The sequence below is a fragment of the Ailuropoda melanoleuca genome, chromosome 2 (genome assembly GCF_002007445.2).
Source record: "Ailuropoda melanoleuca isolate Jingjing chromosome 2, ASM200744v2, whole genome shotgun sequence".
NCBI classification, from domain to species: Eukaryota; Metazoa; Chordata; class Mammalia; order Carnivora; family Ursidae; genus Ailuropoda; species Ailuropoda melanoleuca.
Window position 1 is genome coordinate 137,331,305 of NC_048219.1, and position 13,638 is coordinate 137,344,942.

The 13,638-nt window shown below is 45.7% G+C and overlaps 1 protein-coding gene across 1 annotated transcript in view; it reads right to left on the reverse strand.

Moving 5' to 3' along the window:
- Positions 1 to 1,442, reverse strand: part of STK39 (serine/threonine kinase 39) — a 228,834-nt gene extending 227,392 nt beyond the window's left edge. Inside the window, exons 1-2 of the mRNA XM_034642208.1 lie at positions 1,430 to 1,442; positions 1,066 to 1,178 (exon numbers count right to left, since the gene is read on the reverse strand). Coding sequence (XP_034498099.1) covers positions 1,066 to 1,178; positions 1,430 to 1,442 — 126 coding nt within the window. The remainder of the gene's footprint in view (positions 1 to 1,065; positions 1,179 to 1,429) is intronic.
- Positions 1,443 to 13,638: the final 12,196 nt, after the last annotated feature.

Genomic DNA, 13,638 nt, shown 5'->3' on the forward strand with positions numbered 1-13,638 from the left:
CAGCTTTATCCTTCTACTTAATTTATACTATAGCGTGCTGTAATTAAGCCTGAAATAAAAGCTATATTCTGAGTAAAGACAAAAAGCTCTTGTTAATGACATTCCATTCCCAATGTAGAAAACAACAAAAGGCTTCTTCATTTGGAGCCAAATGTCATTATACTTTGTAGCTTGTGTGGAGCTATTGGACTAATATTTGTACTGGGATTAGGGTTGGGATAACCAATCAGTTAACTCCTCCACTGCAGTTGCCTATTATCCTCAAATAAATGGCCAAAAGGAAAAAAAAGAGAATTGGCAGGCAGAACGACAACTATATTTATGAGATTAAACTCTCAAACCTTTCACAGTTTGCCGGGCAACTAATAACCATTTGCCAAGCTGTTCATTTAATAATGAGTCAGTTAAGCCAAAAGCAAATGTTCCTTCAACCAACCAATGCTACTATAGTTATATCCACAGTCAAAGCTCCAATTATTTATGTAACGTACATACTTCATTTAGAATCAGAAGTACAAGTTGCCATGTTCAAAAAGACAAATTCCCCTTAGGAGCCAAATGCAAGCTACCCTGCAGTATTTTGAATAACCGAAATGTGTAGGTCATTTAATAATTTCTGAAAGGCAAAATGACCGACAAAGGGCTTGGGGAATAAAATAATTCCTATTTATGTCACGACTCTAGACGGAGGGCCAGGAGCTCTCCAACCCAGCTCTGCACTCAGTATCACATGACCTGAGGGGTCATCGAACTGTGTCTGTTCCCTGTTTTCCCAAAAGAGAGTGTCAGCGCAGAGACCAGCCCCAACCTGAAATGATGAGGCCTGAACAAAATCCTGCTTGTCAAAGTGAAGTAAGCTGTACAGTATACAACACAATTGTAAGGGATGGTACAGTTAATCAGGGGAGGAACAGAGATGTGGGCTGCTTCCCAAGAAATACACGTGTCAAAATAGGAGAGAACACCAAATTGCCTTTGCTCTCTCTTCCCCTGCTTCTCCGGCCCATCTCTGCATACCCATCGGGGAAGAAAAGCAAACGGCGGGTATCCTTCACTTTTACTTACTAATAGTTCATCCATACTGGTCTGGCATTTTTCCAAGTTGATCCGCTTTATTGCTACGCGTTCTTGCCTGGGCTTGCAGAGAGCAGCCTGAACCACGGCGGTTGCTCCGCTGCCTGAAACAAAAGAAAAACAGCATCAGCTAGTAGGTGGCATGCGGTCTGCTTACCAGTCAGGACCCCCTCCTGAAACAAATACCTTTTTTTTTTCAAGGTATTCAAAACACTGCCTTTGAACATATTCTTAAAGAGTTTCTCAGTCTGAAAATAATTATCTGCGGGAGAAAAAGGAAAGAGCGGACTGCTTGACGGGATACAAAAACAGTGCCCGCACTCCAGAAGCTATGGTCCACATCCAGAAAGCCCACTGCAATCCAGCATGCTTACTGCTGCCCTGAACAAAGGCTGATAAAGTGACGGGTCTGAGGTCACAGGGACAAGATACTCGAGTCTCTAAGCACAACGTCACCTGGAGGCTGTTACCATCCCTGGCCCCCAGTATCCTCTAACTTCAGTGCCCTGAAGATATCTTGAGCTCTCCTTCCACTTCAGCCCAAACCAAACCACTCCACCCCAAACCAAACCACTCCACCCGAACTACTTCAGGGTTTCCACAAGACGCTGTGACAACTCATCTGCTCTGAGTGCTCCTTGAGCTTATTCCGTCTACGCCTGCTCTACAATTAGAAGAACAGGAATCAACCGAGGATTCTCATGTTGAAAGCACGACTTTCAAGGATGCCAAGCAAGTGATGCAAATGTGTAATTACAAAAGCTCTCAGCAGTCATACGAATTTCCTACTTCTAAGGTTTCGTGATCATTAGCTAATGCACTCAAACTCCTAGGAGACAGAGTCATGTCATTATCCATATTTTATAAGAGCAAAACGTAGACGTGTGATGATTTGTGGCAGAGCGCAAAGAGCTCCTAACCCGGTTTCTATCCCACAGGGGCAAAAGACCTCCAGGTTAAGGCATCTCACTTCTGCAAAGAACACCGAAAACCTCCCTAGGACCACGCAGATCCTATACCAAGACAGCCGAGCGGAGACCACCCGCGCTCAGGGCTGTGCAAGAGGGCGCCCAGGTGTGACCATGTACCTTTCTCCTTGAAGCTTTTCTTCGAGGACCACTTCTCAAATGAGTCATCCAATATCATCGAATGGGGGAGGGGGCAGCTTCGGGCAATACAGAAGGGAGATCAGTACTAGCTTTCCTTACAGACGTGACAGACATGACGTTTCTGGTGCGAATCAATCCTTTCCCACACCAAGGAAGTGCCCAAGTGGGGGTCTTTGGAGCTGAAAGTCTGCCCTTTCTTCTGTCCTGTGGTCTCAACTTCAGCTCTGGCCCCCAGATCTGGTATCCCAAGCAGATCACCCTCTGCTCCAAAACCGGGTCTCCAACTACAAGACTCCCATTCCAGAAAGCCCAACCTGTGTTCAGCGAGAGAGAAATCCACATATACTAAGCACCCTCTGTATGGTAGGCACTTTACTCATGCAATTCTCATTACAAGCCTGCACAATTTTTATTCCTAGACTCATTTCCTAAGTGAGAACACTGGGACTTGGAAAACTCGCCCACACAGCTAAGTGCCCGGGCCGGGGTCTGAGTCAGGTCGGCCAGACTCCAAGCTCCATGCTTTTCCCTGCTTCCCAAGGCCAGAGCTCACGGTTCCCTTCCTCGCTTGACTGGTAAGGGGGTCCTGACTGCCAGAAAACTGTCCTACATGCTTGAACAAAAGAGAAACAACCCAGAGGGAAGAGTCAAGCGAGCCCTACTCTCTAGCTCAAGGAGAGAGTGCTATTGTCAGAGGTTGTTAAACGGGCCTCCCTGTCCTTAATCTCACTGCCTGCTCCATCAGCTACTATTCCAAGTCCCACCATATCGGTCTTGGCCCTGCAGATCAGAGCATGCTGGGTTCAATCCAGAATGCTCTAGATATCAGAGCCAAATACTACAAAGAGGCCTGCTGATAGCAAAGTGTACTTTCCAGTCAAGGTCTCCAGAACAAGACACCATCACTGACTGAGCCGCAGAGAAAACGATAAGTAGCTGGTAAGCACTGGGCCTGCTATCCAGCAGAGAAATCAACACACACCTTTAACGAACTGCTGATGGGAAAGCATTCTCAGATCTACCTGTTGTAAATCTGCCCCCCAGTACTACTCCCCCCGCCCCACAACCCTTAATCCACATCCCAGAACATTTTCAAACCAGGTGAACTGAAAAATAGGAAAGAGGAAAACACACTCCCAGAGAGGCTAACAAGGGGGCTTCCTCCCAGGGTCTGGTAAATCCCTGACTATCAAAGTCTCCTGACTTCCACAGACACATGCAAGAACGCGGACAAAAATAAGAATTCTGGACAGAAAGAGGCAGCAGTAGGGAAAGTCTTTTATTAGAGTTTCACAACTAGAGAGTTGTTATTACATAACGACTACAACTGACTAAAGAACAACCGGAAGTTTCTTGTCTCCAGAGAGAATAATCCTGGGGTTCCTGTCTTAGCGTGAATGCATGTAACCACTCACCGGACAATTTAGGACACCGCTTTGACCCTAAAGATTTCCCTCGCCCGCAAGGGAGATCAAGAACAATGACAGAGGGGCAGGAAGCCTTAGGGACCACCAAGTCCAACCCCTAGCTTTACGGGTGAGGAAGGGAAGGGAAGGGAAGGGCACTCTCACCGGAAAGCACCTTGATCTGGATGGACTTCCAGCCTCCGAAACTGTGAGAATTAAGCGTGTGTTGCGGGAAGTGCCCAGCCCCTGTGTTCTGTTACAGCAGCCCGAGCTGACTAATACAAAAACCCTTCATTGTCGGTTCTAAGTCACTGCCTCGCTATCACCTGTGGTAAATAATAACGCCATGAAAATTAGTTCTCAACAACTGCCTGATGAAGTCAACAGCAAGATAAGGTAACATTCAATGGAAGGGCCTCTGGTTGGCCACTGAAACTCCTAAATCTTAGGTTAGTAAGACCCTAGAAAAGGAGGTTCAACAAGGATTCTATCCTGTCCTTTCAACCTGGTACCAATTTCTCTGTGATGTGGGGCCTAATTTTTCTCTAAATCTAGTTTCCTTAATGGGCATAATAAAATCTACCTGTGATGCCTAATAACATCCCTGGAAACATGAACTCAGTAAACGTTGGGCTCTCTCTCTGAAATGCATTCCGCACCTGCACAATTAAGGAGCTAGACTGTATCTGTAGTTTGCACTACCCTCCAGGGAAAAGAGAGAAGGCAGAATAGCTCCAGATTGGTACTAAGTAGCATTCTGCTTACAGGAAGATTCAGTTGGTTTAAAGAGGGGAAAAGGAGGGCTAAGCTCGAAAACTGGGAGACTAAATGATTCCTAAGGTCTGAGACAGCATAATGAGTCTAAGGGTCTAAAATATGAGAAGAATCCACAGAATTCTGGAATAGCTATGAATTACGATTCTATAGCTAAACTTCTCATTGATAAGGTACTCTGATATCTAACCTAAAAATTACTTTTAATAGGGGCGCCTGGGTGGCACAGCGGTTAAGCGTCTGCCTTCGGCTCAGGGCGTGATCCCAGAGTTATGGGATCGAGCCCCGTCAGGCTCCTCCGCTATGAGCCTGCTTCTTCCTCTCCCACTCCCCCTGCTTGTGTTCCCTCTCTCGCTGGCTGTCTCTGTCTCTGTCGAATAAATAAATAAAATCTTTTTAAAAAAATTACTTTTAATAATCTTGGTCTACCTGGATTGCATGAGTTCATAACCTAGTCCTGCCACATACAAATGCTTATTCTTCGATCACTGACTTAGCTTCTCCATGCCTCAATTTCTTCATTTGTATGATGGCGATAATAGCACAGAGCTCACAGGGTAGCTGTGAGGATCAAATGAGTTAATACACAGAAAGCCCTTGGAACTGTGCCTAGTACATAGGAAGCACTAATTAAATCTTAAGTTATAGTATTACTTCTCAGGGAAATCCCTCCAAGTCAACTGGTGTCCGGCCAATTTGCTGTTTTAATGCTACATATTTCATGATGTTGACATACCATCATTTATTTAGCCCTTCTCTATTAATCAATCTTCTCTTTATTTCCAGTTTTCCGTCCAGTATGAATAATGTAGCAATAAACAGCTGGTACTTTAAAATATATATATATATTAGTCCATAAGAACTTGTCTTTATGATAAAGTTAGAATGTGGCCAACAGTCCAGTAACCTCTCCTTATAAATGTCAGGATTTAAAAGCAAACAAACAACATAGATATTCTATTAGCCTATAACGTGAATAGTGGCCAGTGGAAGGAAGCTGTCATCACATCCTACTTAAATGAGGAACACCTAGCCAAAACTTTTCCTAAGAGTTTGCCCATCTCTTAGCACATGAAAGGGTGCCTTCATTATGCTTACCTGTCCTTTCTCAGGGCACAGTGTCCGGAGGGGCATCAGGCTTGCTTTCTGGATGTGCTGGTTGGTGGTGGATAATTAACAAAACAAATGGCTCTGGCCCAGCTGATGACTTCTTCCAATTCTCTCTTTATCCAACTCACTATGTGTTCTATTTATGTCATGTGTCTGACCTCAAAGGCCATGAGGCCAGGCAAGGTCACCAGAGCCAGAAGCTGACCAGTGTGTGAATGGACACACACGTGAACCCTGCAAGGGCACAGCTGCCACTCCACCCCCGCTAAGGTTGCCATGGAAGATCGCCAACTTAGCACGGCAAGATTCTGATTTGTGCGGAAAAGCTGAAAACTCAGAATTTTGTTTGAAATCTCCTAATAAGACAAGGTTAGCAATTAAATTTTTTTGAAATATAAAAGCATTGTGAGTCACACTGAAGCTTGCCACAAGCTGTATTTTGCCTCCCGGTATGACTACTATTCGGCTTCAAAGGTGCACCCTTCCTTACCTGACGGTCCAATTTTTAAATTATTAGCTTACAGATATGAAGTTGCCATTCTTTTGGATCAAAAGTGATCACATTTCCAATGATTCAACATAATATATGTACATACTCAGGACACGGGCCCAAACTGATTTACTACATGTGGGCCGTGTTGCCATCCACCTTATCCCACTATTTCCCATCAAGAGAAATCTATCAGGGCTATTTTCCTGTCATTTGGTACATTCTATGTGAAAGGAACAGCACAGTATACTTTCAAGTCAAACCCGAAGAACAGAAACGGTAAGATAGGTGTTATAAGCAATTCATTATATGGATTCCTTAACAAAACCGACGCTCCTGCCAGCCTGTCTGATAAATGGTACACCGACTGTGTGTATACCCTGGGCAGGGCACAGCAAGGCCGCGTTTCTCAAGGAAGCTACAAACAAGGGACCCCCACACACACACCCAGGGACCTTGTTTGTGTTACAACCACGCCGGCCGGGTTACATCCTTCTGCCTCCATCAAAAGAACCAGTCGGTGGACCCACCTTCTGGAATTGCTGGAGCAGAGTAAGAGCTCACACAAAATTAAATGAAGACGAGGGTGTTGTGGAGAAATGGCCACTGAGCAAATATGCTCACATTTCACCACTGACCTGCACAAAACTCCCTTACCTGGCTTGTTGGAACCTTTAGAGGTCACAGACCTCACCAAAGGAAAGCAGCACTTGTATGTAACTCAGCAAGAACCATCTGATAATGCCACAGAAAAACAAAAAGTAGCCTGGGGATCTGATCGTAAGAGAGATAGAGGGGAACTGGGATGTGGAATCAAATTGAAATGAATGTCAATAAATTCACCTTGGACCTCAAGCTACATCTAAAGCAACAATTTAAAAAAAAACACATTAAAAAAAAAAACCCTACATTACACTTACTAAATTCAGAAGGTACATGGATTAGGATTACTGATAGAAATAAAATCAATAATGAATATTGCGGGAATACAAGTAAATTCTAGGCACCCGGTTAAAGAGGAGTGGTAAGTACGTGATAAGGAATTATTAAATAACAGATTCTAATTTCCATCAAATTCAATGTGATTAATATTGGGATTTACTCCCAGATATTTTTTGTTTTCTTAATGATATACACTAGATAAAAAAAGAAAAATCACTCTGAATATGATCACTTGCCAGCTTAAAAAAAAAAAACAAAAAACACTTCATTAGTCTGAAGAGCACTCAGATGTAGGGCTTAGACCCCTCAAAGCTGAAACTGTATTCTAGGATTCTAGTCCTGATGCTGATACCGACCAACGTGCAACTAGGAGGAAACACCTCCGTCTGTGAATGTGCATTTATTTGCTAAGAAAAAGAACATCCGATGGGGTGGGGGCGTTTGACAAGCTAGCCCCAGGGCTTGGCTAGGAATCCCCTGAGACGCTCCCTCCTCCAACAGCGGCAAGCAAGGACCCAAAACACTCATCCTAACACTTACGGGATCACAGAGCGGTCTTCCCTGGCCTTATTACTCCTAGAATGGGCCCTTTGGCCGAGGCCCCTGCCTGGAACGCAGGAGGCCCTAGGTAAGTGTTAGCTAAGTAAATAAAACTCCTGTCAGCCCATCCCTGGGGAAGCCACCTAGACACAAGGGAGGTGAAGCCGTGTATTACGCAGAGAGCACCAGGGCCCTGGAAGACCATCCAATCCAGAAGCAAGGAAGAAGAGCAATTTTACTTGATATGTTATCTCTGACCTACTCGTTGTGTGTGTTTTAAGTAGTTAGTCGGTGGATGTGGCAATGAACTTCAAGAACAGGCCTAGGGAGGCTATGTGCCTGAAGGCATTTCTGATCTGCAGAACATCTGTCTCAATTGTAGAGTCCAATGTCACAGGAAAGCTCATACTAAAGAGCAGTGTTCCACCACAATGGGTGGGGAACCTCAGTTTTAAAAAATTAAATCCCCTGGCCACTGCTCAGCATTAGGAGCCCTAATATAGTAGGGCCTCTGAGGGTTCCCCGTGAGTATAAAGTAGTGACATAAAACACCTAACAATGTGAAGAGGTGACAGGAGCCATCAGCAGCCCTCCAAATCCACGCACCAGGCCCTGGACTGCTGGACAGACACACCCCTACAGAGCACATTTGATTTTCAGATTCATTTAAAGGTCGAATTCAAGTCCTTGCCCCCTGCACACTCAAAGCCCCGTGATCTGGCAGAACTGAAAAACTTCCTGTTCTGCTCCAAGGGGGCAGTTCAACCCCTCCCAGCAAAACCCACTCGTTCTACTGATTAAATCAACCCAACAGAAGCCAACATTCCACAGAGGAATGTCCATTGCTATTCATACAGATAAACAGATACACCCACTGACGAAGGCCAAAAGACACAAGTGTCCTGGTCCTAACAGGGTGTTCTAACATGGTGTCTCTCATGCCTCACTGCTCCAACCTGAAGCCACCTGGAAATGGGAAAGACTACAAATACAAAAAGAAGAGCTGGTCTCTACTCCAAGGTCGGTCCCATTCATCCCATCTCAGCTACATGCATGTTGCCTTTGTATGAATAGGAGAAAGGTATCTCTCTCTCTGAATGGACACAAACCTGGATGTGCAAGGCCTGACAAGGGGACGATGCACAATAAGGGGGAAAAGCTCCTTTCTCCCAGTTATTGCATCATAGTTCACTGGGCTGAACAAGGGCTGATATTCGGCCTCTAGGGGCAATGTACAACCCTGTTGGCCTTGGAACAAAGATTAGTATATCCAAAGCACCCATTCTATAAAAACAAAAATAAGTTAAGTTCCTTTCTAAGCCCCGGGACAACAACCCCAGACCTAAGAAACAGCCCCCTGAGAAGGCCCTGGATCGGGGAGGATTTTCTCAAAGCCTCTAAAACAGAGTAACTACATCAGAAACACCTACAATGTCTATTTCAAAAACAGACATTGAGCCCATATCCAACCTACTGAATCAGGATTACTAAAGCTGGTGGCCTGTTATGTGCCTTTTTTTTTTTTTTTTTTTAGAGAGAGAGAGCTTGAGCAGGAGCAGAGGGGAGGGGCAAAGAGAGAGAGAGAGAGAATCTTAAGCAGGCTTCATGTTCAGTGAGGAGCCCCACTCAGCACGGAGCCCGACTCAGGGCTCAATCTCACAACCCCCAGGATCGTGACCTGAGACAAAAACAAGAGTCAGACGCTCAACTGAGTTAGCCACCCAGGCTCCCCACTGATACGCATTTTTTTTTTAATATTTTATTTATTTATTTGACAGAGAGAAAGAGACAGCCAGCGAGAGAGGGAACACAGGCAGGGGGAGTGGGAGAGGAAGAAGCAGGCTCCCAGCACAGGAGCCTGATGTGGGGCTTGATCCCAGAACGCCAGGATCACACCCTGAGCCGAAGGCAGACGCCTGACAACTGAGCCACCCAGGTGCCCTGATATGTGTATTTTTAATAAGCCTCTCCAGTGATCCCGCTATACTCTCAAAGTTTGAAAACCATGGTTTCTGGGTATCAGCTTGCCTTTCCCTTCCCCTGCCAGGACACAGGAAGATTTATCAGTTAGAGGCCAGTTAGGAAAATAGAAACAACACTAGGTACTACGACAGATACCATTTGATACACAGAAATGGTTCAACAAGCGTCAGAGAGCTGGAAAGACTGAGTAATAGCGCTAAACTGTGGGAAGCAGCTCCCACCCCTGGGGCGCGGGATGGGGAGTCAAAGGGAGGAGCTGGGGTTACGGGAATCTAACAGTGGAAAGGAGGAGACTCACAGAGCTGGGAGCAGATCTCTTGAGGAACAGGTGCTGGCACCTCGGGACCCTTTGGGAAGGTCCACGTGGGGCAGGGACTCAAACTTCTGAGAATGGCCAGGCAATGGATTCTCTGAGGGGCTCCAGGAGGCTGGTTCCAGAATATAGCAAGGAGCTGGAAATAGGAACCAATGGCAGCTAGCAGAGTGAAGGGCCCTTTCTAGAATGATGCTGACAAGCACAGCAAGCAAATGGAATGAATCATGTCCCTTCTGCTTCCTCCAGCCTCCCAGAAGCCATCTAGCAGCCCCTATTAGAGAGCTTAACAGGGAAACAGCAGGCAGAGGAGGAACGTGGATTGCCGAGTAACAGCCCAATACGCAGTCTAGAAAGGTCTATCTGGTGCCTAGAGACAACCACTTAATAAGGAGCCAAGGGAATAGGATGTCCATCAGCCCAACAAGAGGCTGTTGCCTATTCCAAGCTCCACCTAGCAAGGGTTGGCCTTGTTCTTTTCATTCTCATTCACTCTGTTTTCAAACACAATTCCTGAAATGGCCCTTTTTAATATCTAACACTCCCAAAATGTTCATTCTGTCCTTACAACCCCAGTTCAGCCTCATTCTACCTCCTTTTGGTCATGTAGTAGTAACGAGTGGGGGTCTAGGGCCAGACAGACCTATCAGCAATGTGACCTTGGGCAAGTTGCTTTGTACATCTATGCCTCAGTTTCCTTAACTATAAAAAGGGAATGGCAATGGTAGCTACCTCATGGGATGGTTGTAAATATTACATGAGATAATACACACAAATAAAACAATATAAAGGAACATGTCTGGCACATAAGTGGCTAATTATGTTTTGACTGTATTATCAACAGTATGATTATCCCAGACACCTGGAAAGAAACTAGAACGAGGTCTACTATAAGTTTCTTAAAAAAAAAAAAAAAAAAAAAGCTTTTTTATCCTCCTCCCCCCAGGATCACCTCCGTTCCCACGGAATCCCACTTCTTAGTTTCCTGTGACGGAAGCTAAGTCCACCTCTTCCAACCCTACTCCTGGTAGCCAGCACTGACAACTAATTTGTATACGACAATGACTGGGTGTACATAAAATTATGCAGGGAAATGATTCATTGGTCAAGATCCACTTCTCTGGTAATTATCCTTGGCTACCACATCCATGAAGCAGCAAGTAACTAAAACAATTCTCCTAGCTCAAGGACATTGGAAAAAAAGTCCACTCATGTGAATGCCACCCACCCCTCCCTACTTCTCCATCTGATCTGACTTTACTCATAATCTCACTCCTGCTTATCTGGTCTCCCCTGGCAACCTGAGGTTCTCTCCCAAGTAATACCACACAACATGAGGTAAGGAACCCTAAAGGGTAGAGGTCTTCCTGCCCCTCTCTCTCTCGACACAGAATTCACGCAGAAGCAGAGGGAAGAGGCCACCGTCTAAAATGCTGGCAGAAAAGAAGAGGTACAAGGGAGTGCTAATTACAGGAATGCAAAGGTCCAGTGTGGTGGAAAGCAGGGCCTCAGCAATCTGAGCGGGCCCAGAGCGCAGTGGTGAGAAAGAAGGCCAAGAAGACCCCCACAAAGGGCACTTCACACCGCTAGGGGCCTGCTCACCACTGGGAGCCTGATGGAAGCAGCAGCCTGACCCGCCTCCACCAGCCCCACCGCGCAGGTCCCTGCAAGGAGGCACCTGCAAGACCTCACAGTGCCATCAGGGGGAGCCCAGTAGGACACCAGGAGAACTCTCCCTCCCGTGGTCTTGAGGCTAGGGGCCAAAATGTTAGAGGACTATGCAGGAACTCGAAAACGTGCAGATAGTGCAAGGGGTCACCTGGGTATCCCAGGAATAGGCAGACGCTGACTCCGCGGGGCGGGGCGGGGGCTCCCAGGTGATCCGATGCAGCTGGTCCATGGACCACACTTGGAACTGCTAGAGCACAGGGGAGGTAGCTGACCCAAATCACCCAGGTCCCCACCTCCTAACAAAGGATCAGAGTGTTCGGAAACCTCCTGACCCACCCCTCCTCAACCCCAACAGCTGACTGGGGAGGGCGGCAGGAGCCATGGGGAGCAGATGCCTGGGGAGTCTGGGAGAAGAGGCATCCACCTGCCTGGGGAAGGGGTTCCCCGGCCTGCAGGAGTCCAGAGGGAGCAACTGCCTCCACAGGGAACCACACTTGGTAATTTTATGTGTAGTTAGCTCTTCAAAAATGAAGATTCAACACTCTTCCCCTTAATGTTTATTCCTTGATTTTTCAGTATATTTTCAGAAACTGGCTACGAATGAAAGATGAGGCCAACTCTACTTTCCTGCCTCAGGAGATGAAGCGTAATTTAACTTCCAAAATTACTTCCAGCAACTGTGGCTTAAATTAACTTGGGCTCCAGTTACCTGGAAATTTATTCCATTAATCCAGAAAACAGGATTCCTCAAATATTATGGGTAACGAAGGGTACACAGTAAACAAAAGTGGAAAGTCAGATCACTGTAAATGCTTTTATTCAACACTCATTAAACAATTAAACTTTATAACAGCAATACGATGTCTAAATTCAACATACACAGATTACCTCGTATGGCATTTCAAGAAAAAGAATTATTACAAATAATAATTTTGTTAATTGAAACTCCCCTCTTGTAGCATGAGGCCCAGGTCACCATCTCCGTGACCCCATCTCTAACTGGCAGCAGACGTGCATTCTACGGAGGGCTGCAAAGGGGGGGGACTGTGACGTGGAGTCACTCATTTCCCACCTCTTGTTTTAATAGCTAGGCTGACTGGATTGGTAAGTACTTGTTAAACCGATCTTTTAAGAGAGAAACTCCTTTATCTCCTTTCTGTTTCATTTACTCATCAAACGATCGAAGTGTTCAGTTTCATGTATTTGCTGTCAAGTTTCTGGTTAACCAATGCTTCTGTCTTGAACTCCAAGCTCTCAGAAGGCAGTCACCTCCACTCTCAGTGTGCTTTGTTCACTGCCAAGAAGACCCCTCTTGCACATAAGTTAATAAAAACCTGTTGGCCAGGCCCTCAGATCTAGGCTCCAAGCTGCTGGCCCACCAGCTACAGTGTATGGACCAAAATCCTGAAAATGCCCCGGTTTCAGATTCAATCTTCTCATGTGTCAACTAGCTCCACTTTGTTACTCCGGCCAATCCAGTCCCAGTCAGGAGACCAAGATGGATAGAGAGCTATAACAACTCCACCACCAGCAGTGGGAATGGAGTGGGAAGGAACAACCAGAAGCATGTGATCTATCATGTACAATAACTGTAATAATGCCTTCAACACACACAGAATAACAGCATCTCAAAGTTGAAAAAAAAACTTCATTTTATCATTCATACAATCATATGACAAAGACTACGCATTTGTTTACTTATTCAGAGATTTTACTGAGCTTCAAAGAACGCACCAGGCACTATTTAAGGTGCTGGGAATGAGGCAGAGAGGAAAAAAGCGTGTGCCCTCCAAGAGTTTGCATTTTCATTGGGATGACAGGCATAGATTTCTTTAAAAATCTGTGAGTAAGAATTTGATTTTGTGGTAAGTGGTATGACAAAACAGATATTTTATCAGTTTATGGGAAGATCACTTGAGCTGTGATGGTCAGGGAGGCCTCTCTGAGGTGCTGACATCTGGGCTGAATTGAAGGAGCCACAAAGATTTGTGGGTGGAATATCCCAAGAAGAGAGGCAGCACATGCAAAGGGCCTGAGGCAGAAATAAGTTTGGAGAGCCTGAGGGACAGAGACAATGGTAGTGTGCTTGGAGCCTGTCGATAGAGAGGGTAGGTGGAAAAAGAGATGGTAGGATAGGTAGGCAGAGGAATGAACACACAGAGAGAGCCCTGTTGGCCAAAATAAGTACTTTGGAGAATTCTGACGAGAGTTATTGACTCACATTTA